We start from the raw sequence: 26,016 nt of genomic DNA, 5'->3' as shown, positions 1-26,016 counted from the left end.
CTCTCTGACATCTCTGCTGGATGGCTGTTTATCACCTGCAGTCTTTGCTAGATCGAGAACCTTTCCCTTCAGGCCAAATTCTTGCCCTTTCCGTTTCTCCATCTTGGCTGAAGGTCTTTTTGGCTTTTTTGGGGGTCTCATAATGATTAAATATATCCTGGACTTATAAAGGTTGGTCAGGCTGATTCCACTACAAAAACGTCTTGATCATGCGACTTCAGATATCTTAATGTAAGAAAGCTTAATTGTTTTCATTCGGAGTAGGGCTGTCACAGTATCAGATTTTCATTTCGCTGTTATTGCGGCTGGACGAATTTAATGTGGCGGTATTATCACGATATCCGCATGCTTGTTTTAGTCAAATTCTTTAAAAGATTTCCTTATTCGGCCACATATCACACTTAAAGGAGCAATGTGGAGATTTAAGCAGCATCTAGCGGCGTGGTTGTGACTTGCAGTTAACTGCTGACTTCACCCCTCTCAAAGGACTAATGTGTTGTTACGTTTTCGCTTCTTTGCCGAAGGTGATAACATATTTACGAAACGTGCTCGGTAGAGCAGTTTGTCCGTTAGGCCTTGTGTAGAAACAACATGGTGAATTCCATGCAACGGGACCCGCAGTGTATGTAGATAGAAACTCTAAGGTAGTAAAAACATAATGTTTCATTATTTTTGGTCTTTGTACACCTCTGAAGACTTAGTAATGTATATTATATAGCATTTCTAACAATAGATCCTCCAAGATAGAAATTCTCCAAAACATTAAAGGGGTCATGTCGCGTGAATATGTATTTTTCTGTGTCTTTTGTGCATTTTAAGTTGTCCATGCATGTAGTAGGAACAAAAGGTGTTATATCTAAAAGCGAATGCTCACCCAGTCCTGCCAGAAACAAATCGTGCAACCACACCCCCACAAATCTACGTCAGTTCGTGGTATGATTTGACTAAGATCAAATGTATACGCAAGTTATGTGGGCCTGTCAGCACAATTGCTTTGGAAACCGATGTTCCAAATATGACGTTACATTTCCGTCACATGCTTGCAGTATTCGACCAATCACTACGCACTGGTTAACTGGCCAATCATAGCACACCTTGCTTTTCAAAGCGATGAGCTTTGTAAAAAATCTGTGCGTTTAAGAGAGGCGGGTCAAAGAGGAGATACAAACATGCACTGTGTGTGAAAAATACAACGTTTCAGATCTTTAAATCATGTACACTTTGCATTACATCTAAAAAAAACGATAATATTCTTTTTAGCCGTGTCATATGACCCCTTTAAACGGTACTGAATCATTAACGGTATTATCGTATGTGTACAATTAACATAATCATGTTTTTTTATATCACTGTTAATGACAATACTGGTATATTGTGAAACCCCTTATTCAAACACCCCATTGCTCCCAGTTCACTATCCAGACTTTAATCATTGTCAACTAGATTACAGAAACCAACCATTCCTGAAATTACATCACAATAAAAAAAAAAATCTGATGAAATTTCAGTTTAATAACGACCTCAAAAATAAATATCCTTTCATTATTTGCTCATACATACCTCACATCTAACAACTATTTCTAACATATAGGAAACACCAAATGAGATGCACAGAATTATGGCCTTTGCCATACATTTTAGCTGAATGTGTTTGAACATTTTTTTGGGGGGGGGTGTGGGGGGTGTCACTCTTTAAAAACAAATCAAATCTTAATCTGCATAATTTATAATCTTGGCACACGGAATGATGTTTCAGTGAATAATGATGTAAACTCATCCAAAGTTACCATATGGCGTCAATGCACGACTCATTTATCACGTATCTACATTTCTTTGTGCTGTTCTGTGGTTTTTGAAGTTCTGTAGGCTTCCCTTTCATATTTATTTTATTTTAAAAAGCTGTCGGCTCACTAGAACTGAGGTTCAAGTCCGGCCTGGGTTGTGTCCTGATCTCTTTCACCCCCCATCCACACTCTATACTGTTCTATAAATAAATGTGCCTCCAGAATGTTGCTACATGGCCTCTGTTTTTAACAAATTTCTTCCTCTGGTACGCCTCTGCACAGAAATCTCCACAGAAAAAAAACGCAACTAATCGTATTACCCCTTTACTCTGGCCGCCCACCATTAACTAATAACATTCGCCCCATTCTGCCAATAGAGCTATGATCTTGTTGGCACTATGTTTTCACTGACAGTACAAGCTTATTTGTGCTCCTCGGTCTAATCTAGGTGCCTGATTTATATGTTTTGGTAATAACTTAAATATCACTCGACTACACTATATATCAACCTTCTTGTCGAGTTGCTTTCATACGAAGGTGTCAGCCAAGAAAATAAATAAAAGTGAAATGATTATATTGGCCAGTCTTGGGTTTTCCCTCCCCATGATGCAATGGTACAATGCAGACCGAACAGCAAGGAAAACAACTTTTATTGCGTTTTGATGCATACAAACAAAGCAATGTTTTAAAGTGCCATGAATTTTATGAGAAGGAAGAGAGAATGTTGGAAGAGAGAAAGAAAGAAATCGGGAAATCGATAATGCATAATTTTTCCGACTGAAACAGCATCATAGATGCTATTCAAAATGTACAGGATTTCCTCCTTGCCAGCGCAAGCTGAATGGCATCTTTCATAAAAGCATTACTTAATGCATTGTGACGCATTACAATAGAGACATAGATGCTGAATAGAATAAAATTAATTTCATTTCATAGATCAATGCACTGATGCAAGGTCACAGCACTGAAGTATGTCCAAGTACAAAGTTTCCAACATCCGGTGTAGTTCTTTCTCTGACCATTTATGGGCAACACATAGAAAACTCACTCAAGGGAACATTTGGATATTTACAAATATCAATTTGAAGACACAGACTGAACATATACGAGGTAAATATCTCAATTAAATATTAAGTGCAGGTTGCGGAAAGCAAACTTAATGGTCTATGCATCTCATGTTATGCTTTTACGCATATCCGTAATCTTTTAATGAAAATTAATAAATACAAAAAAACGTTTTATGGGGTTTGACGTTCATTAAACCTGACTCTTCAGAAAGTTATTAAACTGTAAGCAGCTGTTAAGGCCATCAAGCCTCTGACCGGATTTCATGATTCCATTTAACCAGTGAGAATGGAGAGCATGCAACTAGATGGAAGATAACCCGATTGCAAATCCATGTTAATGGATATCATTTCAAGTGCAATGTGTTGCGCATTAGTATTGAGATGACGATGTTTCGAAAACTGATTGATTCTTACGGCGACAGAACGTTCTGAAAAAAAAACCACTTAAAGTTGTGTGACAAAACGCTTGTTGAGTTACCTGAATCTCCCTGGCGTGATATATGATAATCAGACCAAGAAGAATGATTGTAGAAAGGCTTATCAGGCATTTCAGGGCTAAAGAATACAGTGACTCCTGCAAAAAGAAAACAAATTGGATTAGTCAGTGTACACACGAATGCGCTAAATCATTTTTTATCAAATAATACTGAAACTGTGCACATTTTTGTGAGGACTGAGTTGCAGATCTTACCATATCAGCAGCACCACATGCGTGCGTGAATTACGCAGTCACAAGTTAAGAGTTTTTAACCTAATTTTGTATACAGAACTAAATGCATTGTTGCAATTCAAGCTATAAAGAAACTAATAGTATACAGCTTTTTTAAAGCCACCTGACATTTGATTTTCCCTCCAAGGGGTCACACCATGAAGGTACAGCTACAAATAGAAGTCCCTTCAGATCGGGCTATTAAACCCATACCTATATTCTGAATAACTGCATCTGTATCTTTCGTGTTAAATAAATTGCTTAGACATTTTGTTGAAAAAAATATATTTTGCACATCTAAAAGTGAAGAGGCATACTTTACAAGCAATATTAAATTATATTGATTCTACTTTATTTTGAGCGTGTGAGAGTTCCAAGTTTATTACCCCTATAAACGAATTAAAGAAATGTGAACTAAACTAAAAACAGAAAAAAATATTTCTGACTATTCTCATCACTTTTTAAGAGTGACAATTCATATGTCAACTGCACTGCCTCGTCTAAACGTACTGTCTGCCACAGTGCGTTAAAAGAGCCAAAAACGTGAAGGATAAACGTGACCTTGCCACAGTTTTCCTTTCATCCGCACTTGCCAAAGTTCTCCTTGTAATTCGCCCAGCGGACCCGCGTTAATGAATTCTGACCTACATGTGGGACACCCGCAGGATTCGGGCGCTATTAAGTTACGCACCTTTCCGTAGGCTCCCCACGAGAGTTCAGTCTCAATAACCATCACCACGATGCCAAACATCCCAAAGATGAGCGCGTAGTCGCTCAAGCGCTTTCTCTTCTCAAACAAGGCCCTCCTGTGCCCGAGCTTCTGTCCGATGTTCTGGTTCTTCTTCTTGCCCGATTTGCCTCCGCTGTGGCCGCATCCGCCCCCTCCTCCGTCCCCCGCCGAGTAAGGCATGAGGGTGGTGGAGTTGTTCTCCGGTTTGGAGGGGACGGAATCGGAAGGGTCCGCCGCAGACACCGGCTGCAGTGGTTGGGACTCCGAATCAAACTCGTGCAGGTTTCTGCGGGACGAGCCCAAGTTGCTCAGCGGCCGCATCACGCCGCCGTTATATCTGCAGCTGCTCATGGCTATTTGGGTGTAAGAGTTACTCTCTCTGTGGCTGCTGGCCGGACTGCCCCGATGATTCTGCCGGTTCTGGTCGCGATGAGGATGATGTCTGAATGAACTACCATGACTAGAGGGCGTGAACTCGCTGTACTGAGCACCTTGCCTGGTTGAAGATGACACGGACGGCGTCCTCAAAGTTCCCAGCGGCGTCCCGTGCAAAGGTAGCCGTTTTCTCCCATCCTCGCAGGTGGAGGAGTTATTGCAGGTGCAGTGCCTGATGGAGCGCTCGTCCTCGCGTCCGCAGTATTGCTGGTACTTACAGTGCTGCTGCTGCTGCTGCTGCTCTGGATAGAAATCGTTCTGCAACTGCAATGGGGTTTCCATGTCAGAGCTGCTGTTTAAAGCAGCAGCAGTCTGAGAGCCCCGTGCGTGCACCCTACCGAGGGGGCGTTGTGATGAGCATCAGTGGATAAAAGCTGGCGCGAGGACGGACCCACGTCGGCTCCTGTAGATGTGGGAGCGCGCTTGCGATTGGTCGAGCGACCCAAAACAACTGGCCTGACGTCAGTGCAGGAAGGCGTCTGGCAACATGCTTTTTCACAAATACAGGCATTCACAAATATACATGCAGGTTCCCTCGTTACACTTCGTTGCATTGAGCGGACCGATCGCGACCTGTCAAATAAAAGACATGAAGAAATGTTGAATCACTATCTTTAATCAAGCATTTACACGTATTCACCAATATTTTCAGATATTCCGAATTTGACTTGTATTTGAATTGTCATTAAATATCTGCCATCATGATTATTCAAGTTCAAAAATAAAAATGTTAGTTCTTAAGTTTATACGTTTTGGCACCATCGTCCGTGCGCGCGCGTGCAGCGCTACCGCCTGTTGTAACATTACTCGCGAGACTGACCGAATTTAAACTGACAGCAGGTTGAACATTACGTCACATCTTAGTTAAAAACAATACAAATTCGTGGTTTTGTTTTTTTCGTGAGATGAAATGATTTGATTCCTGTGACGTTAGTACCATTCATGACTTTATATGTTTCCACGTCAGTTCGTAGCCGCTCTACTAACAGTAATGAATGTATTACATAACACAGAAAGCAAAATAATTACTTAACACTTTAATCATTTCAAAAACACCAGAATAAATGCGTAAAGCACTAGCACGCGAGCGCGGTATTGTAAGCGTACTATGAAGGCATGTGTGAAAACAGTCGCTGCAGTATACTGCAGTCGTAGCACGTCACCTCGCAGCGTCAGCGGCATCTGAAACGCCTTTGTTATTGTTGTCTCGGCTCCTTCCAGCTTTCATCCTTGATAAGAGTGATCAGATGCACAGAGCTTTTGTCAATCAAATAACGAAGTGATGTTTGGCATCTCAGTACAAGAGTGCGAATAGACATATAAACGCTATATACACATTAAAGCGTGCTCTTCAATTTTATATGTTCTTTTATTTAAATTGATTGAGATGCAACAAACTAAACAGTGGGTTGTATTTATTATTGTGGTAGTCTGTTTATAACACAATAACGTAATCTTAATAATGCATTATTGGTTTAATCATCACCATCTTCTATCACACTCGGTCCCGCTGCGACTCAAGTATGTGCTCATGTGAGTACACGTGCGTACCTCTACGGCCACCGTACTTATAACCGATAACCGGTTAGCTTGTGCGGTCTTTCTGACATGAGATACAACCGGCGAAATATCTCCTCTTCCAACAATAACGAGCAGAGGAATTCAAAGAGTTCAACGGGGTTTGGTGGTCATTATCAATGACAGAGGCCGACGAAAGGCTGTTTATTGGCAAAGCGATAATTCATTTTCTCGGCGGAGTGAGAGTCCTTTGTTATGGAGAGAGAGAGAAAGATGTCATTGTTGTCCAAAGTCCGTTCGTTTCGATGGATGGATTGATCCGGGGAACTGCGAGTCAGATGTCGATTATGACCGTATCAATAGATTCATGACATGAGATTTAAACCCGGATTCAGCTGTTGTCCAAGCACAGAAAGCGTGAACAATGAGAAGAAGGAATGGAGCAGCATCCTCAAATCATGTGGATCCTTCTGGTAGGCTGTGACAAGTGACAGTGTTGAGAAGACAAGACTGTTTATTGGAAAATAAATGAAAATATTATTGGTCTTCAAGTGGTATGCACACGAGATGCGCTTGCAACATTAAATAAAACTTAAGTAAAACCCAAATAGGTTTGATTAAAAAATGACATTTCAGCACAAAGGGATAATTCACCTTCATGTCATTTCAAACCTGTATGACTTTCTTTCTTTTGTAGAACACAAAACTAAGAACATATCGCTGCTGTCCTTGTGAAACCTTGTATCTCCATATTTTTTTTTGCCATAAATCATTATTATAAGTCACCCTTTATGTTTGTCACTGGGTTTAACAAATATTAACACATAAAAAAGTATTACAAAGTGCTTGTCAACTACGCATAGTTAAAAAGTTCAGGGTTCCATTTCTTGAAAAACAGTGAATATGGACATCAGAGGTTTCGGAAGGACAGCAGCTATATTTTGAATTGAATCAAGTTAGTAAACGAACAACATTTCCTCCCATTGTATGGGCAAAAACAACGGTCACAAAAAACATATATTTCTTAAAATATCTATGGAAAAGTCATATAAGGGTTTTAAGTATCATTGGGGTGAATAAATGAAGACAGTTTTTTATAAAATGTAATAAAAATAGATAAACTTTTGAACAGTATAATTTTCCTCCATTTGCCTGAAAAGAGCAGGTGAAGGTTAAGAAAAAGCTTGAATGCTTTTTGGATAAAAGCATCTGCCAAATGCATGATTGTAACCAATTGTGTCTGTCTTACAACTTCACGTGGATTTTGCAGTCGTGTAGAAAAAATGAAATGCTTCTCATGCTTTATTCAACAGAGTCAGATAATATCATTCCGGAGACGCCTGAACCCAAACGTCCATCAGGAACATCTCTCTCCATCTCCCATTCTGATTCTGACTCTGATGTTGAGATATCTGGCAGTTCTTTGATGCTAGTCAGGTGAGTTATCAACTTCAGCATGCAGCATCAAAACTTGCACGGTTGAAAGCACGCAAATGCATAACCGCATGTTTTACACACTTTGATATCAAGCCAAGAGGAGTCTGAGAACAAAGCAGAATCAAATGAGAATGTGGCATCACCGTCTTCTGGTGAGGTGGAGGTGACGGAGTTGAAGACAGCGGGAGTTCAGCAGCACAGATCTACCTCACAAAGAAGCCAGAAACAACTAATGGTAAAGACAACCATTTTCTTCTTAGTTCCCTTAAAGCTGTGGTTCCCAACCAGTCGCAGACAACAATGCAAGTAATGAATGAACGGCTGTAAAATTGTATACTCTTGTATAAAGTGGAAATATTAAAGTGATAGTTCACCCAAAAAAGAAAATTCTATCATTATTTACTCACCCTCTTGTCGTTTCAAACCTGTGTGACACAAAAGAAGATATTTTGAAGAAAGTTGGTATCCGAACAGCACTATACTGTTGTATAGACACAAGTGAATGTGGTCCAGTGAACAACATTTTTCAAAATATCTTCTTTTGTGTTCGGCAGAAGAGAGAAAGTCATACAGGTTTGAGGGTTAGTAAATGATGACAGAATTTTTGTTTTTGGGTGAAGTATCATTTTAATAGGCGTATGAGGCGTATGATTATAATATGGGTGAGAAAGCGTTTTTTATATTTTATGATGTTGATTATAAACCAGTAAAGCCAAATTGGGCAGATGCCAGTGCAGACAGGTTGCAGAACATGCTCAAGATGCATATTTTTGTGTTGATCAATTTCAATTTTTTTATTAAAAAACGTACAAATATAGAGTAAACAATACCAAGCATTCTTGTAGCCGTGTTTTTATATTGTGTGACAATTATCATCTCGTTGACATTTCAGGTGACCGAGAGCGCATCCCCCTCACCCTTGAACACATCTGAGAGAGCAGGTACAGATGACCCTGGCGAGTTGCTCCATCAGTCTTAACAGATCCCATAATAAAACCGTATTGATCGCTCTCACACAACTGAGATGTGAGATGAAGATGCGTTTACGGCATTGATCAGTGCGCCTCTGAGTCCTGTCGACATGCTCTCTTTTTCAGACTCTGATTTGGTCCACGAGAGGAGACGGCAGCAGATGTGTGGCTCTTCCCTGGAGAGCACCAGCTCCCGGCACAGCAAAAAGAGGCGGGATCCGTCGGTGAGCTCAGTCATTGGATTACCGCGGCACGCTATCTCACTGATTCTCTCAATTCTGACAGCAAAGCCTTTTATGCCCCTGCAGAGCTACTGAGGCTAAATTGAAAACAGTGTCGCGATCAAGGTCACTTACAGTATGTCTTTTTCACATGGGATATCAGCTGCCAGGCTGCTGGTTAATCCCATTTCTGGATGATTTACTGCTGCATTATTCGTCATTTGTCACTGGGGAGTGTAAATGAATAAGCATGTGACACTCTTCATGAATGGGATACAAAATGCCTTTTTTGTTCTCATCTCCGCAAAGCGTCAGAGAAAAGTTTATCCTTCAGAAAAAGTCAAAGCTTTGGAAATTTCAAGCATAAAGATTAAAGTTAAATTAAAGAAATAAAATCATTTTTATTCATTTATAAAGCACATAAAGATATATAGGTGACAGATTTTTAAATTACGCCTTAAAAATAAATACATTTTACATATGGTTAACTTTAATTGTTAGAGACAGACAAAACGCTTGACCTCTTAGGATGGACAGGGCAAAATCCACAGAATTTAAGAGGGAAATGCAGACATTTATTGAGGTGACATCTATGTACTTTTCATTGCAGATTAGATATTGATTTAACATATCTAATAGTCTGTGTATTGTTTTAATTTATTCATTTGGCAGCCGCTTTTATCCAAAGGAGAGCATATAAACATTTTGTCAACACGCTTAAAAATACTGTTAGTTTACAAGGCCATGGTACTAGGAGGATTAAAGCTGGAGTGAGCAAAGGGGAGAATAAACAACACTTTTTTTTTGGACACAGACAGATATTGGTTAGTCAAATAAATGCGGGACAGGTATGTTTTGAGCTGTTTTTGAAAGTTGTGAAGGATGCTGCAGTTCGGGTGGAGGCTGGCAGTTCATTCCACCACAAGGCGGTAAATGTTTTTTCAAGCGATTTGGTGCCTCGCTGTGATGGAACAACCAGGCGTCGCTCATTTTCAGACCAAAGATGACGATAGGGAATGTAGACACGAAGGTAGATGGGGGAATTTGCCGCTATGGTTCTGAAGGCCAGTGGCAGAGATTTCCACTTGATGCGGCCGGCAACTGGCAGCCAGTGAAGTGAAATCAAGAGAGGTGTTACATGGGTCCTTTTAGGCTGATTGAAAATCAGTTAGTCTATGAATAAAAAATACTGAAACGTTTTTTCTGTCTTAACAGATGGATGATTCAGAGGATGAAGAGCCAGAGCCAAGATCTAAAGAACAGGAACGTATGCTGAGAAAACTCCAGAGAAGGTTCCCACACCTCAACAAAAATGTAAATAAGCACACAATGTAACTCGGTATGACTGATGTTGAAGTTGACTGAAGGCTGGTGATGGTACACGGAAGAAATATTTGTGTTAGCTTGAGGGCTCATTCTGTAATCTGTTCTCACAGGAACTCAGGGATGTACTGCATGAACATTGCTGGCTTGTTGAAGATGCCTTAGAAGCGTTACGAATGTTTTCTGACACTGGTGAGATCTGACGGGCCGTTTTATTGTCGTTTAAGTGATTTTCAATATGTTCAATACTGTTTTAAATGTTTTATAAATTTGTATATAGTTTTGTGTAATCATTTATTTATAATAGGACTATCATAAAATTAATGCATAACATTGCAACAGCACAAATGTATTAAACTGACTACGCAGAACTAGACATGCATATTTACAGTATATCGGCCAATAATCGGTATCGGTCGATAAAAGCAATTTTTACACTATCAGTCACACTGTCCATCAAAAGAGGAAAGGAAAATGCAGTGAATTTGTGCTTTTAGAAAGTTAAGAAATATTAGTTTAATCTTCACTCTAAATAATTGGCCATGAGTGTCGCAGCATCTCTATTCAAAGCTACGTCAATAGTAAATACTAGCGATAGACCGATATAACACCATGGCCAATATAATGCGTCGATATTACAATCGGACAATTTTTTTTCTGCTTGGCCGATAAATAGCATGCAAGCATTTTGTTTGGCAAAAACTGTAAATACAGAAATATGCCAATAACTGCAATAAAATAATTTTACATAATTACAGAGCTGAGCTGAAATGTCTTATTCTACAAAAGACCAACAAAAATTTGAAAAGGTCCAGAAACACCAAGTAACTTTTGTTTGCTGGCTCTTTTTTGTTGGTCTAAACACCAATATAAGAGCGTCTTGGACTCTACTGACACCTGTTGGTTAGGAGGCAGCATCACAAAGCAAGAAGTCTCGGATTGCTTGCGTCATTGTAAAATAAATACTTACATTATGATCTTCCATTATAGATTTATTCTCTAATTATGAAGTTTTTTATTATTTTGAAAGATGATATATAACTTATAATTAAAAAAGAATTTGGATGAAGACATTATAATCTGTTACCATGATTCCAGCGAACTTTATTTGTAGTTGTTACAACTTCTATATTCTATCTGTATGTTTAGCCGTCGAATCTGAGAGTGATGAATCTCAAACTTCTCCTGCTGCCAAACGCACCAGACGGGTCACAAAACCCCGTCAGAAAGCTCAGGTCACCCAACGTCCCTGCACCCCCCCGCCGAAACCACGCAGATCTCTTAGGACCCAAACGTCTCAGATGAGCAGAAGGCAGTCGGTGGTGATCTCAGAGGAGGAATGCATCGACTCGGATGCCTCTTCTGTCATTTCATTACTGGACTCTGACGCTGACCAGTCAAACGAGACTCTAACCAAACTCAAGTCTGAGATCCTCGGCTATTTTCAGATGGCTTCAGTGGATGAACTCACCCTCATTGCAGGATGCTCTCTGAAGAAGGCTCAGAAGATCATTGAGCTCAGACCATATAAAACATGGAAATGTCTGGTGAGAAAATGAATGCATTCTTCTTTCGGTTTGTAACTGCTCATCTACAAGTATTTGTAGGTCGTATTCAAAGAAGAGTAACACATCTGCTCGTCCGGTTCACAGGATTATGCTATGCGTAGAGGGAACAGCCTTTCCACCGGGCTGCTGGCAGGATGTCGTGATGTTCTAAAGGAAAGAGAAGTTGTAAAGGGTCTCATGAGTAAGTGCGAGGAGATTTCGGAAAAGCTGATTCAAGATGTAACCCAAGTGTTGAACAAGGGCTCGGGTTCAATGAGTCAGCCCCAGATCCTCACTAGCACGTAAGATTTTACTAACATCATAGAATTTGTTTTTTATCTTTGAAATGGCATATTGCATATCTTGCATGTTGTCATGTCATTGTGTTGTGTTATTTCTATGTATTATGTTATTATTATGTTATATATTATTATGTCATGTGCTTGTTTAGACTCCAGTTAAAGCCATACCAGCTAATAGGACTGAACTGGCTTGCACTACTGTATCAGAACAAACTGAGTGGAATCCTGGCAGATGAGATGGTCTCTGTCCCAAAAACATTGATTCTCTGATCATGAATGTTAAAATATGATTTATTTGACATGGGTCTCACATTTAGTTACTATGATGCATTTTTGTCATTGCTAGGGTTTGGGGAAGACCATTCAGGCCATTTCATTTCTGGCCCAACTGTATCAGGACGGAAACCAGGGTCCTCATCTTATCACCGTTCCTGCCTCTACACTCGGTGAATCAACTCAAACCAACTGAAGCATTTTAGCAAACAACAGATATTTGAATAATCTTATGCTTATTTTACTTTTACAGATAATTGGGTCAGAGAATTGGAACTTTGGTGCCCCAGTTTGAAAGTGCTGGTGTATTACGGTAAAACCATGCATCTTTAACCGTATACATTATTTTTAAGGAGAAATGTATTCTTTTAATTTAAAGGGAAGTGTGTAATTTTGTGCCGAATGGGTCTCCATGCAGGGGGAATTGGGTGCCAATGGTTAAAAAAAGATGGTAATAACAAAATACCACAAAGGCATGCACACCACCTTGAATTGAGCCCTTTACCAAATCATATCAAATTTATACACTACCTGTCAAACGTTTTTTGGAAACATGAGTGAAATGTTTCTCCTTATCTAAAAAAATTTGGATCTGAAAGTGTATGCTTCCATGTTGAGAACTCTTTTAATATTGTTTTAAAAGCATCTGAGGGTGAGACCTCGAAAAGCTACTTGATAAAATGCAAACATTTCTGCAAATTTTAAGGTGATTACACTGAAGATGATCAAATATAGCACATTTTAATAGTTAATAGTTTTTTAGATACAACATAATTCCCATAGTTCCCTTTGTTTAATTTCTTAATTTCGATAAGTTTATTATTATTATAAAACATAAAAAATCGAAATACATAAGTGAGTAAGTGTCCAAAAACGTTTGACCTGTATATATATATATATATGGGTCAAAGATGTAACATGTCCCCATCAAAATAAAGGTACAAAAGTGATTTTATGTCCATAGAAGGCACATTAAATGTAAGTAAAATGACTACTTGTGGTTTTAACTAAGTTTTTGGAGAAATTTGGTTGAGATAATGTTAGATTGTCATTCAGTGTAACACAATATTTATGTACAAATTCTAACAACATGTTTATCTGACTTGTACATATTAATGTATATAAAAGTATAAGGGAGCATATTACATTTTATTGTGCTTTAAATGAGTGAGAAATTCTTATTGACCAATTGGCAAAACCTAGGATAGTGGCTAATTAAAATGTAAAATAACAACTAATTAGCCTTTGGGGTGAAAGTAATTAGACAATTAGTAATTTTACAGCTGATTTTATAAAAATGAAATATTAAATACACTAAAATCAAACTCAAACTGAAATAGGTTAAGGCTGTGACACTGAAATTATTTACTGGAAATTATTGAAAACCAAAACAAGGGTAAAAAGCAGGATCGAAAATAAATAAATAATACAATTATAAAAGTAAAAACAGCTTAAAGTTCAACAAAAATTAACATTAGAAATAAATATAAAGGCTAATTTAATTTTTTACAAAAAAACACATTATAATATTTATATGAAAATATTTAAATAGCATTTGTAACAAGTTCGATAGTATGGAAGAAAGGAGTCAGGGTCGGCTTGGCTGGGAAAACGAGGTAAGTCTTTATTGACACAATAGTTCCGGGTTTCACACTTCCGGTTTCAAAATAAAAGTTCAAACTCGATCTCTCCTGATCGTAAGATTCTTTCTGCCCGATCTCCTCGGACGCGACGTCTCTCGTCTCTGGCACGCTCGTTTCCCCAGCCGCTCTCTCTCCCTTCCTCCCGGTCCGTCTTGGGGTTTTAAAGCGTCTCCTCGCCAATTACTAGAACGATAAGCAGGTGTTTTCACTAAAGCGTTGATCTGCCTACTCACCGTCTTTCTCCTGACGCTCTCTCTCCCCACAGACCGCGCTGAACCACGCCCCCCTTGCCACATACCCCCACCGCCCGACTCAGGCCGGGGCCCCATCCGGCCTGCAGCTTCCCCCCCCCCCCTCCTGGAGAGGAAGTCAGCCACCGCCATCTGTGTCCCCGGCCTGTGGATCACCTTGAATTTGAAGGGTTGTAATGCGAGATACCAACGAGTGATCCGGGCGTTGGTATCCTTCATGCGGTGGAGCCATTGGAGAGGCGCGTGGTCCGAACAGAGCGTAAACTCCCGTCCCAGGAGGTAATAGCGCAGGGTGAGGACCGCCCACCTGATCGCCAGGCATTCCTTCTCAATGGTGCTGTACTTCGTCTCCCTCTGTGAGAGCTTGCGACTGATGTACAGCACCGGACGGTCCTCTCCTCCCACCTCCTGGGACAGAACCGCCCCCACGCCCCTGTCCGATGCATCGGTCTGAAGGAGAAAGGGAATAGAAAAGTCAGGAGAGTGCAATAACGGCCCGCCGCACAGAGCAGCCTTCACCTTGGTAAACCCCTGCTGGCACTGCTCCGTCCATTGGACGGTATCTGGTGCTCCCTTTTTAGTGAGGTCAGTCAGCGGGCTGGTGAGGTCCGAATAATTGGGTACAAACCGCCTGTAATATCCCGCCAGCCTCAGGAACTGCCGCACCTCCTTTTTGGTCTTGGGTCTCGGGGCGGTCGCAATCGCGGCTGTTTTATTAATTTGGGGACGCACCTCCCCGTGGCCCAAGTGGAAACCCAGATACCTTACCTCTACCCGCCCAACTGCACACTTCTTCGGGTTAGCCGTTAGCCCCGCACCTCTCAACGAAGCCAGGACCGCTCTCAGGTGTTGCATATGCCGCTCCCAGTCATTGCTATATATGATGATATCATCTAGATACGCGGCGGCATATGCAGAGTGTGGCCGGAGTATGCGGTCCATGAGGCGCTGAAAGGTCGCCGGGGCCCCGAATAACCCGAACGGAAGTGTAGCAAATTGGTGTAAACCGAACGGCGTGGTAAAAGCCGTCTTTTCTTTGGATAGTGGAGATAGAGGGATCTGCCAATATCCTTTCGTCAAATCCAATGTCGAATAAAACCGAGCCGTGCCTAGTCGGTCTAGCAATTCGTCAATTCGTGGCATTGGATATGCATCGAACTTCGATACAGCATTCACCTTCCGATAGTCCACACAGAATCGGACAGAGCCGTCGGTTTTAGGTACTAAGACTATCGGGCTCGCCCAATCACTACTGGACTCTTCTATTACGCCCATGTCCAGCATCGCCTCTAATTCTTTCTGAACCACCATTTTTTTGTGTTCAGGTAATCTATATGGTCGGCTGCGCACTATCGCACCCGGTTTGGTCTCAATGTGGTGCTCTATGAGGTTCGTGCGGCCGGGTAGGGGCGAAAACACATCTGCAAATTCTGCCTGTAATCTTACCACATCCGTGACCTGTGAGGACGAGAGATGATCTCCCCCTGGAGCCAGCGCGAGGGATTGCACTTTGGTGTTCACTTCTGGTCCGAGATCATCTTCTCTGCTCACTGTCGTCGCCAGCATCACGGTGTTCGCCTCGCTCCACTTTTTGAGGAGATTGAGGTGATAAATCTGATGCGCTCCGCTCCTATCCGACCGAACTACCTCATAATTGAGATCCCCTACTCGTCGTGTGACCTCGAACGGCCCTTGCCACTTGGCGAGTAACTTAGAACTGGACGTTGGGAGTAATACAAGCACCTTCTCTCCCGGTGTAAATTTACGTAGTCTAGCACCCCTGTTATACTGCCGACTCTGTCTGTCCTGGGCCTGTAACAAATTCTCCATGGAGAGCCGCCCCAGTGTATGGAGTTTTGTTCGCAGGTCCAAGACATATTGGATTTGGTTTTTGCTCGCGGAAGGCCCGTCCTCCCAAGCCTCTCTTAGGACGTCTAAAACCCCGCGAGGCTGACGACCATAGAGGAGCTCGAAGGGGGAAAACCCCGTGGAGGCTTGGGGGACCTCGCGGACCGCAAATAACAGGGGTTCCAGCCACCTATCCCAATTTTTGGCGTCTTCGTGAACGAACTTCCGGATCATGGTTTTCAATGTACGATTGAAGCGTTCGACCAGCCCGTCAGTTTGTGGGTGGTAGACGCTGGTCCGAATCGTTTTAATCCCCAATAATCCGTAGAGTTCGCGGAGGGTCCGTGACATAAACGCCGTGCCTTGATCGGTGAGAACCTCTTTCGGGATTCCCACCCGGGAGATGACTCGAAACAGTGCGTCCGCAACACTGGTTGCTGAGATATTGCGTAACGCCACTGCCTCAGGGTAACGTGTTGCGTAATCCACAATGACTAACGCAAATCGATGCCCTCGTGCGGATCGCTCTAACGGCCCGATCAGGTCCATACCAATTCGTTCGAAGGGGACCTGCATAAGCGGAAGCGGGCATAATGGTGCCCGTGGAGTGGCCGGTGGGTTTACCAACTGACATTCAGGACAAGACGCGCACCACCTGCGCACGTTCTCATGAATGCCCGGCCAAAAGAATCGGGTCGTTAGTCGATTTAAAGTGGCAGTCTGTCCTAGGTGCCCTGCCATTGGATTACAGTGAGCCGCCTGGAAAAGCATTTCCCGACGGCTCTTTGGTATGACCAATTGGGTTGTATCCTGTTTTGACTGAGTGTCTTGGGTCACTCGATACAACCGGTCTTTCAAAATAGCAAAATATGGGTAGGACAGCGGTTGTGCAGGGTGGAGAAGTTGTCCGTCGATGGTACGGACCTGATCAAATGCATTTTTGAGTGAGTCATCCTGAGACTGCTCCAGAGGAAAATCATCACCCTGGGAGAGATTTATTTTCTCCACAGCGCTAATTCCCTCTGAGCCAGTCGTCAGTGGTCCCGGCTCAACTTCTCCCACCTGCGCGACCGCCCCTCCCCATCGCTCTTGATTATGCCCAGAAACACCCGCGCATATTTGTCCCAATAATACTGAAAATAGTGGCCAATTCGTTCCCAGAATCAGCGGATGTCGGAGGTGCTCGTTAACAGCCACCTCCACTCTATGCTTTTGCCCCTTAAATTTAATGGTCAGCGGCACCAAAGGGTAATTCTCCACATCCCCGTGTACACACCTTACCTTAACCATGCGGCCCGTATCCCTTGCCACGAATTGAGTCAGGCTTTGGTGAATTGAGGTTAGGTTACATCCTGAATCCACCAAAGCCTGATAGGTACCCCCTCTTATACTCACCGGTATTTGGTACAGCCCGTCTTGACCGAGGGCAGCCTGTGGGTTGTCGGGGACCCGGATCATCATACCGACCTCCATCATGGGACAACGGTCGATAAAATGTCCGGGATCCCCACAACGCCAACAGGCCGGCCCAGAAGTTCCCGCCGCCCTAGCGGCAGGAGGCAGACCCCCGAATTGGCGAGGAGAGGCTTGGGAGGTTGACGGGTGAGAGGAGAAATTGGAGCCTTGATTCAGCCAGCTCCCTGCTCCATCCGACGACCTGGCGGCTCCTGTGGGTCCCGGCTCCGAAAACCTCCGGGTCCGTGGGGCTGGCCGTGGAGGAAAAGTTCCCCGGGTCCGGGGGAAGGGCACCGGTCTGGAAGGAAGGGGTGGCGAGGTCACGGGGAGAGAGAGAGATGAAGACATCAGGGGTCCGCCGACCCGAGGGCACGCCACCAACTGGTCCTCCGCCAACTGGATGGCCTGCGCCAGCGTCGACGGTCGGTGGCACTGGACCCACTGGGCGGTCTTCCTGGGTAGCCGTCCCACAAACTGCTCCAGTGTCACCTTCTCGACGAGGTCGTCGGTGGTGTTGGCGCCGGCCATCAGCCATCTGTGGCATGCGTCCCGGAGCTGGTGTGCGAAGGCGAAGGGTTGACCGCGATCCCCGAGTTCCAGCGACCGAAAACGCTGCCGATGCTGCTCCGGACTAAGTCCCACTCGCTCCAGGATGGCCCTCTTGAGGTCCGCGTATTGTAACAAGTTAGCTACTGGCAGCTGCTGGGCGGCCAACTGGGCTTCGCCTGACAATAGGGGGATCAGGCGGGCCGCCCAGGCATCTGGCTGCCACCCGGATAACTCCGCGGACCTCTCGAAGAGCTCCAGGAAGGCTTCCGGCTCGTCGTGGGGCCCCATTTTGTGCAGCGGGATGGTGGGGGATGCGGTCGATGTTTCGCTCGGTCCCCTCTCCTGGCTCGCCCAGCTCCGGAACGCCTCGCGGTCCTCCTGTTGGGTCTGGACGAGGGCCTGGAACCTCCTCTCCTGATCTTCCCTCAGACCCAACAGGGCCTGGTGGTGTTGCTGATGGAGACCAGCGAGGGAGGCGATAACCTCCGCAAATGGCGATCCCGGCGGAGTCTGCATGGCTGGCGGCGGCTCACTCCTTTCTTCCCGGGTTTCGGCACCACTGTAACAAGTTCGATAGTATGGAAGAAAGGAGTCAGGGTCGGCTTGGCTGGGAAAACGAGGTAAGTCTTTATTGACACAATAGTTCCGGGTTTCACACTTCCGGTTTCAAAATAAAAGTTCAAACTCGATCTCTCCTGATCGTAAGATTCTTTCTGCCCGATCTCCTCGGACGCGACGTCTCTCGTCTCTGGCACGCTCGTTTCCCCAGCCGCTCTCTCTCCCTTCCTCCCGGTCCGTCTTGGGGTTTTAAAGCGTCTCCTCGCCAATTACTAGAACGATAAGCAGGTGTTTTCACTAAAGCGTTGATCTGCCTACTCACCGTCTTTCTCCTGACGCTCTCTCTCCCCACAGACCGCGCTGAACCACGCCCCCCTTGCCACAGCATTAAAATAACCTAATGTACAGGGACTCGGTTGTTATAGATTCTTTGCGGATGTCTATCGGAACTTAGGTTCGGGCTACATAACGTTTGGTTATGTTGATGCCACTTAAACTTCTATACCAAATATATGTAAAGAAAAAAATTTCTTTTTTTGCAAGGGTCTGTTGATGATCGAAAGTACATGCGCTACGAGATACTGAATCGACTGGTGGATTACAACATCATAGTTTCAACGTAAGTATTAAAGTTGTCTTAAAAAACAAGTTCAAACACGCTCAAGCCGAGTGTGATATTCGTAGACTACCTGCATGCAAATCCAACACTGGTACCGAGCATGAGGTGCCAAGTGAAATGTGTATCTTGATGCCCCTAAAAGAGTCACGGGCCATGAAAGTTACCTTAGAAAAAGCACCCTCGATAATGACACAATAATGATAAAATACTCAGCGTTTGAGTGAACCTGAAAAGGTCCGAGTAAAATGACCCAGTCTCATTCATTATTCATGGTAATGAAACGTGGCTGTGCCTCGAGCCCTGCACCTTAACGCCACGGCTCATTAAGATGGTCTCCTGTGCGCAGCTACAACCTGGCGATCGGAAATAATAGTGACCGCAGCCTGTTCAGCAAGCTCAAGCTGGAGTATGCCGTGTTCGACGAAGGCCACTTGCTGAAGAACATGAACTCGCTTCGATACCGACACCTCATGGCCATCAACGTAAGATCATCATGACTACCATACCTTGCATGTATAGGTGTTGTCCGTAGCAACTTAAGCCTGCCAATAGTCATTAAGAATAAATGCCGAGCTCTATTACATCCACACGGCCGGTTTTTGTAAAAGCAGGAGCTTGTGCTTCCCAGATGGGTTCACGTGGATTTAATTGTGCGTGCCCCTTTCAGACACTTTTTCTCCGTCTTGTGTGCCCCCTTAGGCCAAACATCGACTGCTGCTCACGGGAACGCCGTTGCAGAACAACCTTCTAGAGCTCATTTCCTTGCTCAACTTCATCATGCCCAACATGTTCTCCAGCAGCACTTCACAGATCTCCAAGATGTTCTCCATGGTACAGCACAACAAACCTAATCATCACTTTCTCATAGGGCTGAACTTATGAGTTGTGGTTGCCAAGGAAACAGGCGTTTAGACTTCATCCCTAAGTGGTAAACTTCAGAACGTACAGTACGTCCTAATGCGTATTGTACGATTTTTGGTGACGGAGCTGATTTCAGAGATATAAAAGATTTATTTTGTCGTCGGGAAAAATTGGCAGTTTTGAATCGCCTTAGTTCAGAGGAACTGGCAGATTAATTGCCTTTTCGATTCATTTTAGCCTCGAATGAATTCAGGCAGTGACGGATTTCTTGGAGATGTTGGGGTTGCAGTTTCACAGTTTGAATAATTCTGCATAATGAAGAACCAATATACGCACAATATATATATATACATGTTTGTAAATAATATATATCGGAAAAACACTGTACTTCTTAAATGATTAAATAGTCTGATGTCAAAGTTGCATAAAGGCTTATGATGAAAAAATCATAAAAAATTATTTATGATAAAAAATAAAAATATGGAAATATGGAGATGCAAGTTTTCAGATGGACAGCAGCGATACGTAATACAGTCTCATTTTCAGGCAAACAATCGCCATCATATATGAGGCTCTGGACCACAAAGCCAGGATCAAGGGTTTGTGTGGCACGAGCCAACAATACATTGTATGGGTCAGAAATCCTAAGGATAATAAGCAAAGAATCAGGCTTCATGAAGATATTTTGTAAATTTCCTACCGTAAATATATCAAAACTTTATATTTGTGAGTAAATTCAGCAAAACTTCTAGCAAAAATTGTTAATAATAACAAATACAAATAAAAACCTTGTATTTAGCTTTCACATGATGTCTAAATCTCTGGTCCAGGGTCATATATGCAAGCACTTGGTTTCATTTAAATTGCTTGGGCCGATGGAGATGTCAGAATTTGACACTGATTGACGATCTATACAACCAGTCTGTGCTGTCAGTGTCAGTCATGATGAGAGTCTTAAGACAGATGATGTGGTTTAGTCTGCCTTCCCTTCAACCAAGATTTTACTGTGGTCTTGTCATACAGTCTGACACTTAGCAGTCAAAGACCTGAAAAAATCCAGTGTGCCATATTGCACCATTTGTGGTTCTCCTTATTATGAAAATTGGCTGACGATTAAAGGGGTCATATGGCGCAAACACGTGTTTTCTGAGTCTTTGGTTATAAGTTGCCCATGCATGTATTAGACACGTAAAATTACAAAAATGAAAGTGTTGGAACAAAAGATGCCTAAATATATAAGCAAGAGCTCACCCAGACCTGCATGAGATGCCCTGTGTTACCACACCCCCACAAAATCTTTGTCAGTTCGTGGTATGATTTAACTAAGACCGCCAAAATGTATATGCAAGTGAGGTGGGCGTACTTTTCAGTACAATTGCTTTTGGAACGTGATGTTCCAAATATGGTAAGAGGCATTACATTTACGTCACAGGCTTGCAGTATTCGACCTATCACTACGCACTGGTTAACTGCCTAATCATAACACACCTCGCTTTTCAGAGTGATGAGCTTTGTAAAAAATCGGAGATACAAACATGCACGGTATATAACCTTAAATTGTGTATGCACATTGCATTAATTCTAAAACAATAATAATATTCGTTCTAGCCCTCTCATATGACTCCTTTAACTAATTAACTTATAAATAAATTAAATAATAATTGAGATTAGGGTGATTTTTTTATGAATCACGCCAGTCCTAAATGATGATGACACCTCAAATCCCAGGGCTTGTTACGGTGACATGTGTTCCCACTTTTCTAACCTATCAGACTTCTGATTTGGACCGATATTGAAAAAGTAAAACCACACTACAATACCTGGCAACCCCTCACACTACCCTAGCAACCTTGCATCCGGATGACCATTTTCCTCAGAAAAGGTATAATAGTGACACTCTTCTGATGCGTTTCTTTCAGAAGTCCTCTGAGGAGCAGAGCAGCTTCGAGAGGGACAGAATCGCTCACGCCAAACTCATCATGAAGCCGTTCATCCTCAGACGCGTGAAGAGCGAGGTACAGCGCCGCCTGCCGTTTGCATGCGTAGTCGATAAGCAATATGCATAATGCATGCGCTCTCAAAATATATGTGAAAATGTGTTCGACAACATCTCAAATGCATTATTCAGCCATACAAGCAGATGGGATGCTCTGCTTGCAATGTTGACCCTTCGCATCCTTCTGGCATTCGGGTGATTCACTGACAGATAACGATGTGCCCGGCAGGTCCTGAAGCAACTGCCTGCCAAAGAGGAGCAAATTGAATTTTGCGGCATGTCCGAGAGGCAGCAGAAACTGTACAGCGGCCTGTTTGACAAACTGAAGCGTTCCAGTAATGCCGAAAGTATGTATTTGTACCGGGTTAAAACAGGAGTTTTTGAAACATTTTTAACTTAGGATGTCTGTGATTGGTTGCAGAGCGGGAGCTGACCAATGTGATGATGCAGCTGAGGAAGATGTCCAATCACCCGCTCCTTCACAGGCAGTATTATACCTCCGAGAAGCTTACAGCCATGAGCAAACTCATGCTTAAGGTAACAGATATAAAGTTTGAGACCTTATGTCCTTTTAAACCACAAAATGGTATTTTGAGATGTGTGTAAGTCAATGGGGCCAAAATTGTTTGTTAACCAACGTTCTTCATAATATCTTCTGCCGTGTTCTGCTGAAGAAAGAAAGTCATACAGGTTTGAAATGACATGAGGTTGAATAAATGATTAAAGGGCAAACATCAAATTTATTGTGCCCTCAGGTTTTAAGTCACTTGTTTAGTTTTCATCTAGAGATGTGTTATTTTTAACTGGCTGAAATGTTCCAGGAGCCAAGCCACCGCGATGCAGATCCGGCTCTGATCAAAGAGGACATGGAGGTGCTTTCAGACTTTGAGTTACATCATCTCTGTCAGCAGTACTGTACTCTGCAGGAATACCAGCTCGACACAGACGTATTGCTGGACTCGGGAAAGCTCAGCTTCCTCGCACAGCTGCTCGAGTCCCTGAAGGAGAAGGTTTGGAAACACGTACTCCTGTTCTGTTCCACAGACTAAATTACACTTTCAACTAGCCCTCGGAGTACAATGAATGTTATTTAACTGTGCGGAAAAATACTTTCACACTCTGTTCTAATTTACATGCCTTCACGCTGCAATACAAGCATTTGCTTTATTTTTCGGTAATAGGGCTCTAAATACCGTTTTGTTTTATAGCAGGTCATTAAATGTCAAGGATGCAATGTCAGTCAAAGTGCTTGTGAAACAGACTATGTTTACTATATTATTAGGTCTCTTTGTATTTAAAGGGTCAATTCACCCAAAAATGAAAATTCTGTCATCATTTACACTCAATTTGAATAAATTTCTTTGTTTTGATGATCACAGAGACAGATATTTGGAAGAATGCTTGTAACCAAACAGTTCTTGGACCCCATTGACTACCATAGCAGGAAAAATACAACGGTAGTCAAAAGTGCCCAAGAACTGTTTGCTTTCCTAAATTCTTCAAAACATCTTATTTTAGGTTCAGCAGAACAAAGAAATTTATAAAGCATTTTTTCCTACTTTGAAAGCAATGGAGTCAAGAACTGTTTGGTTTGAAGCATAGAAATATCTTTCTCTGTGTTCATCAGAACTAAAAAGTTTTACAGATTAGGAACAACTGGAGGTGGAGTAAATGATGACTGAATTATCTTTACTTCTGAACTTTAATTCTTTACCACAAGGGTGTGCATTATCTCTTTCCTTTCCCCCAGGGCGATCGAGTGGCTCTCTTCAGCCAGTTCACAATGATGCTTGACATTTTGGAGGTGTTCTTGAGACACCATAAGCACAGATACATCAGAATGGACGGTTCAACCCCCATGGGTGACAGGTAGGCATACTTATACGCCACACATTGGCGTTATATGATAATTCTGGCATCATTTTGTTAACCTCAAGTTGTTCCAAACCTGTGTCAATTTTGTTGTTCTGCTGAACACACAGTTAGATATTTGGAAGAATGTTTGTGAGCAAACAATTCTGGGGCAACTACTGACTTCCATAGTAAGAAAACTACTATGGTAGTCATTTGTACCCCAGAACTGTTTAGTTTTAAAATATCTTCTTTTGTGTTCAACTGAACAAAGAATGTTAAACATTGTTGGAACAACTATAGGGTGATTAAATAATGCCAGATTTTTCATTTTTGCATGAACTGTGGTGATCAACAGGCCCTGATATCACCAAAAGATGGGAATATGTTTTCCACTTTGTGTTATCTACAGTTTTTGATGTCAAAACCTGACAGAACTCACTGAATTTTTTTTTCTAGCAGCCCTTATTTTACAACTGGCTTCTTGGCCGATAAAACCGTTTATTCCCACTCCAGGAAGTAACAGAAAAATGGCAATGATATCCCAGCTTGTCTTTCTATGTGAACTAGACTGATTTATGTGCAACGATCTGAGTTTACTACTCACCACACCATTTACCCCGTAAATAAATAGGCTTTTAAAGAAAGAGGTTATTAATGCGCCAGCATTTGATATCATCGTTCTGCCCTACCATCATTGTTCTCTTCACCGAAGCACTTAACCTCCCGCTCCACCGGGACCGTCTCCTCTGTTATTGAACTGTAAATCACTTAAGAGGAAAAAGTGTCTTCCGAATGGCAATTAAGTAAATGGACAGTAATTCTCAATCTCAACCTCTCAACTGGCTTTTACAGAATTGGGCTGATTGACCAGTTCAACACAGACACGGACATATTTGTGTTCCTGCTGTCTACCAGAGCCGGAGGTTTGGGCATTAACCTGACATCTGCCAATGTGGTCATTCTTCATGATATTGACTGCAATCCTTACAATGACAAACAGGCTGAAGACCGCTGCCACAGAGTGGGACAAACCAGGTAAGTTTTTGCGTGGACAGCATGTGTTTATGTCAGCATACTTTATATGCGAGTTCATATCTGTTTCAGGACGGTAAAGGTGATCAAGTTGATAAGTAAAGACTCTATAGAGGATGCCATGCTCCGGATTGGAGAAAGAAAACTCAAACTAGAGCAAGACATGACTGCTGTTCAGGAAGGTGAGAAGACTGTCAAAACAGCTCAGGCTTGTCTTGTTTTTTTCTGTTTTTTCAAATAAATAAGAAGCTGATAAATATTTTCGCTTCTTCCAGGAGAAGAGGACACGTTTCCCGATGATATGACCTCTCTGCTCAAAGCATCTCTTGGACTTTGAATGCAAACTGTGATGTTGTGACACTTGACACAGTTTGATAGACGTACTGTAACACATTGAAATGTGCTTTACCTACACTACCTGCAAAAAAATAAGTTTAAGATGAACAGATGTTTACATTTCTTTTTTACTTACTGTAATACCGTGTTGTATGTTTGTTTGTGTTTTGTAAATGTGGATGAGTGTTTGATTAAAAAAAAAGTTGTTTTGTTTGGTTTTCAAAGTTTTCAAAGTTGCACGTTTTCAAAGTTAGTTGTTTTGACCTTAGGTCTCAAATAAATTATAAAGACAAAGCCACAGTCAATTTATTCAAACTAAAAACCTCAACCTTACAGGTCTGCACAGTCTCTCAGTGACATTTTATAAAAGGGATCAGTGTCTGAAATTAATGTTTGACATTTTTTACCCATTTATCCGCTAAATCTGACAGGCTATTTTAACAGGTCTAGATCTATGCTTTGGTCTTGGCTCTGCTTCTTTTTATTTAGCGCATAATTCAAAACCAACAATAATCTGTATCTGAAAATACGGTGCACTCGGATTATCAAATTTACAGTACACGTTTTTTTTATATCGTTTAATTTACATACAAAGAAAAAATACACATTTGGATTTCGAGACAATGGCGTACAATGCTTAAATAATAATGAAAATATTGTTTGCATTTTTATTAATATATTACAACTTTTTAGGGAT

The 26,016-nt window shown here is 42.3% G+C and overlaps 2 protein-coding genes across 5 annotated transcripts in view; one reads left to right on the top strand and one right to left on the bottom strand.

The window, feature by feature from the left end:
• kcnn2 (potassium calcium-activated channel subfamily N member 2) overlaps positions 1-6,390 on the bottom strand; it is a 37,481-nt gene extending 31,091 nt beyond the window's left edge. For 3 of the 4 annotated variants that reach the window (XM_056736233.1, XM_056736230.1, XM_056736232.1), the window contains exons 1-3: positions 6,277-6,390; positions 4,252-5,298; positions 3,330-3,425 (exon numbers count right to left, since the gene is read on the bottom strand). In XM_056736233.1, the coding sequence (XP_056592211.1) occupies positions 3,330-3,425; positions 4,252-5,007 (852 nt within the window). In that variant the 5' untranslated portion in view covers positions 5,008-5,298; positions 6,277-6,390. Of the gene's footprint in view, positions 1-3,329; positions 3,426-4,251; positions 5,370-6,276 lie in introns of those variants that run through there. The other variant, XM_056736231.1, reaches the window with a different exon arrangement.
• smarcad1b (SWI/SNF-related, matrix-associated actin-dependent regulator of chromatin, subfamily a, containing DEAD/H box 1 b) lies at positions 6,255-25,555 on the top strand. The gene is made up of 23 exons (XM_056736229.1): positions 6,255-6,716; positions 7,557-7,680; positions 7,774-7,915; positions 8,573-8,621; positions 8,778-8,875; positions 10,088-10,186; positions 10,309-10,387; positions 11,345-11,742; positions 11,848-12,044; positions 12,194-12,284; positions 12,391-12,490; positions 12,571-12,630; positions 19,165-19,240; positions 19,587-19,722; positions 19,940-20,071; positions 22,021-22,116; positions 22,327-22,444; positions 22,519-22,634; positions 22,919-23,107; positions 23,848-23,966; positions 24,804-24,986; positions 25,056-25,165; positions 25,259-25,555. The coding sequence occupies exons 1-23, from the start codon at positions 6,668-6,670 to the stop codon at positions 25,318-25,320; spliced, it is 2,823 nt and encodes a 940-aa protein (XP_056592207.1). The 5' UTR covers positions 6,255-6,667; the 3' UTR covers positions 25,321-25,555.
• The last annotated feature ends 461 nt before the right edge of the window (positions 25,556-26,016 follow it).

Source organism: Triplophysa dalaica, chromosome 22 (assembly GCF_015846415.1).
Source record: "Triplophysa dalaica isolate WHDGS20190420 chromosome 22, ASM1584641v1, whole genome shotgun sequence".
Classification (NCBI taxonomy): domain Eukaryota; kingdom Metazoa; phylum Chordata; class Actinopteri; order Cypriniformes; family Nemacheilidae; genus Triplophysa; species Triplophysa dalaica.
The sequence above is the reverse complement of the archived record's forward strand: the minus strand, read 5'-3'. Positions and strand labels throughout refer to the sequence as shown.

Excerpts from the sequence above, each read along its gene's own strand:
- smarcad1b (XM_056736229.1), top strand. The coding sequence starts at position 6,668 with ATGAGAAGAAGGAATGGAGCAGCATCCTCAAATCATGTGGATCCTTCT. Across the intron at positions 11,743-11,847 it reads ATAAAACATGGAAATGTCTG|GATTATGCTATGCGTAGAGG; the intron begins GTGAGAAAATGA and ends TCCGGTTCACAG. Across the intron at positions 22,635-22,918 it reads TGAGCAAACTCATGCTTAAG|GAGCCAAGCCACCGCGATGC; the intron begins GTAACAGATATA and ends GAAATGTTCCAG.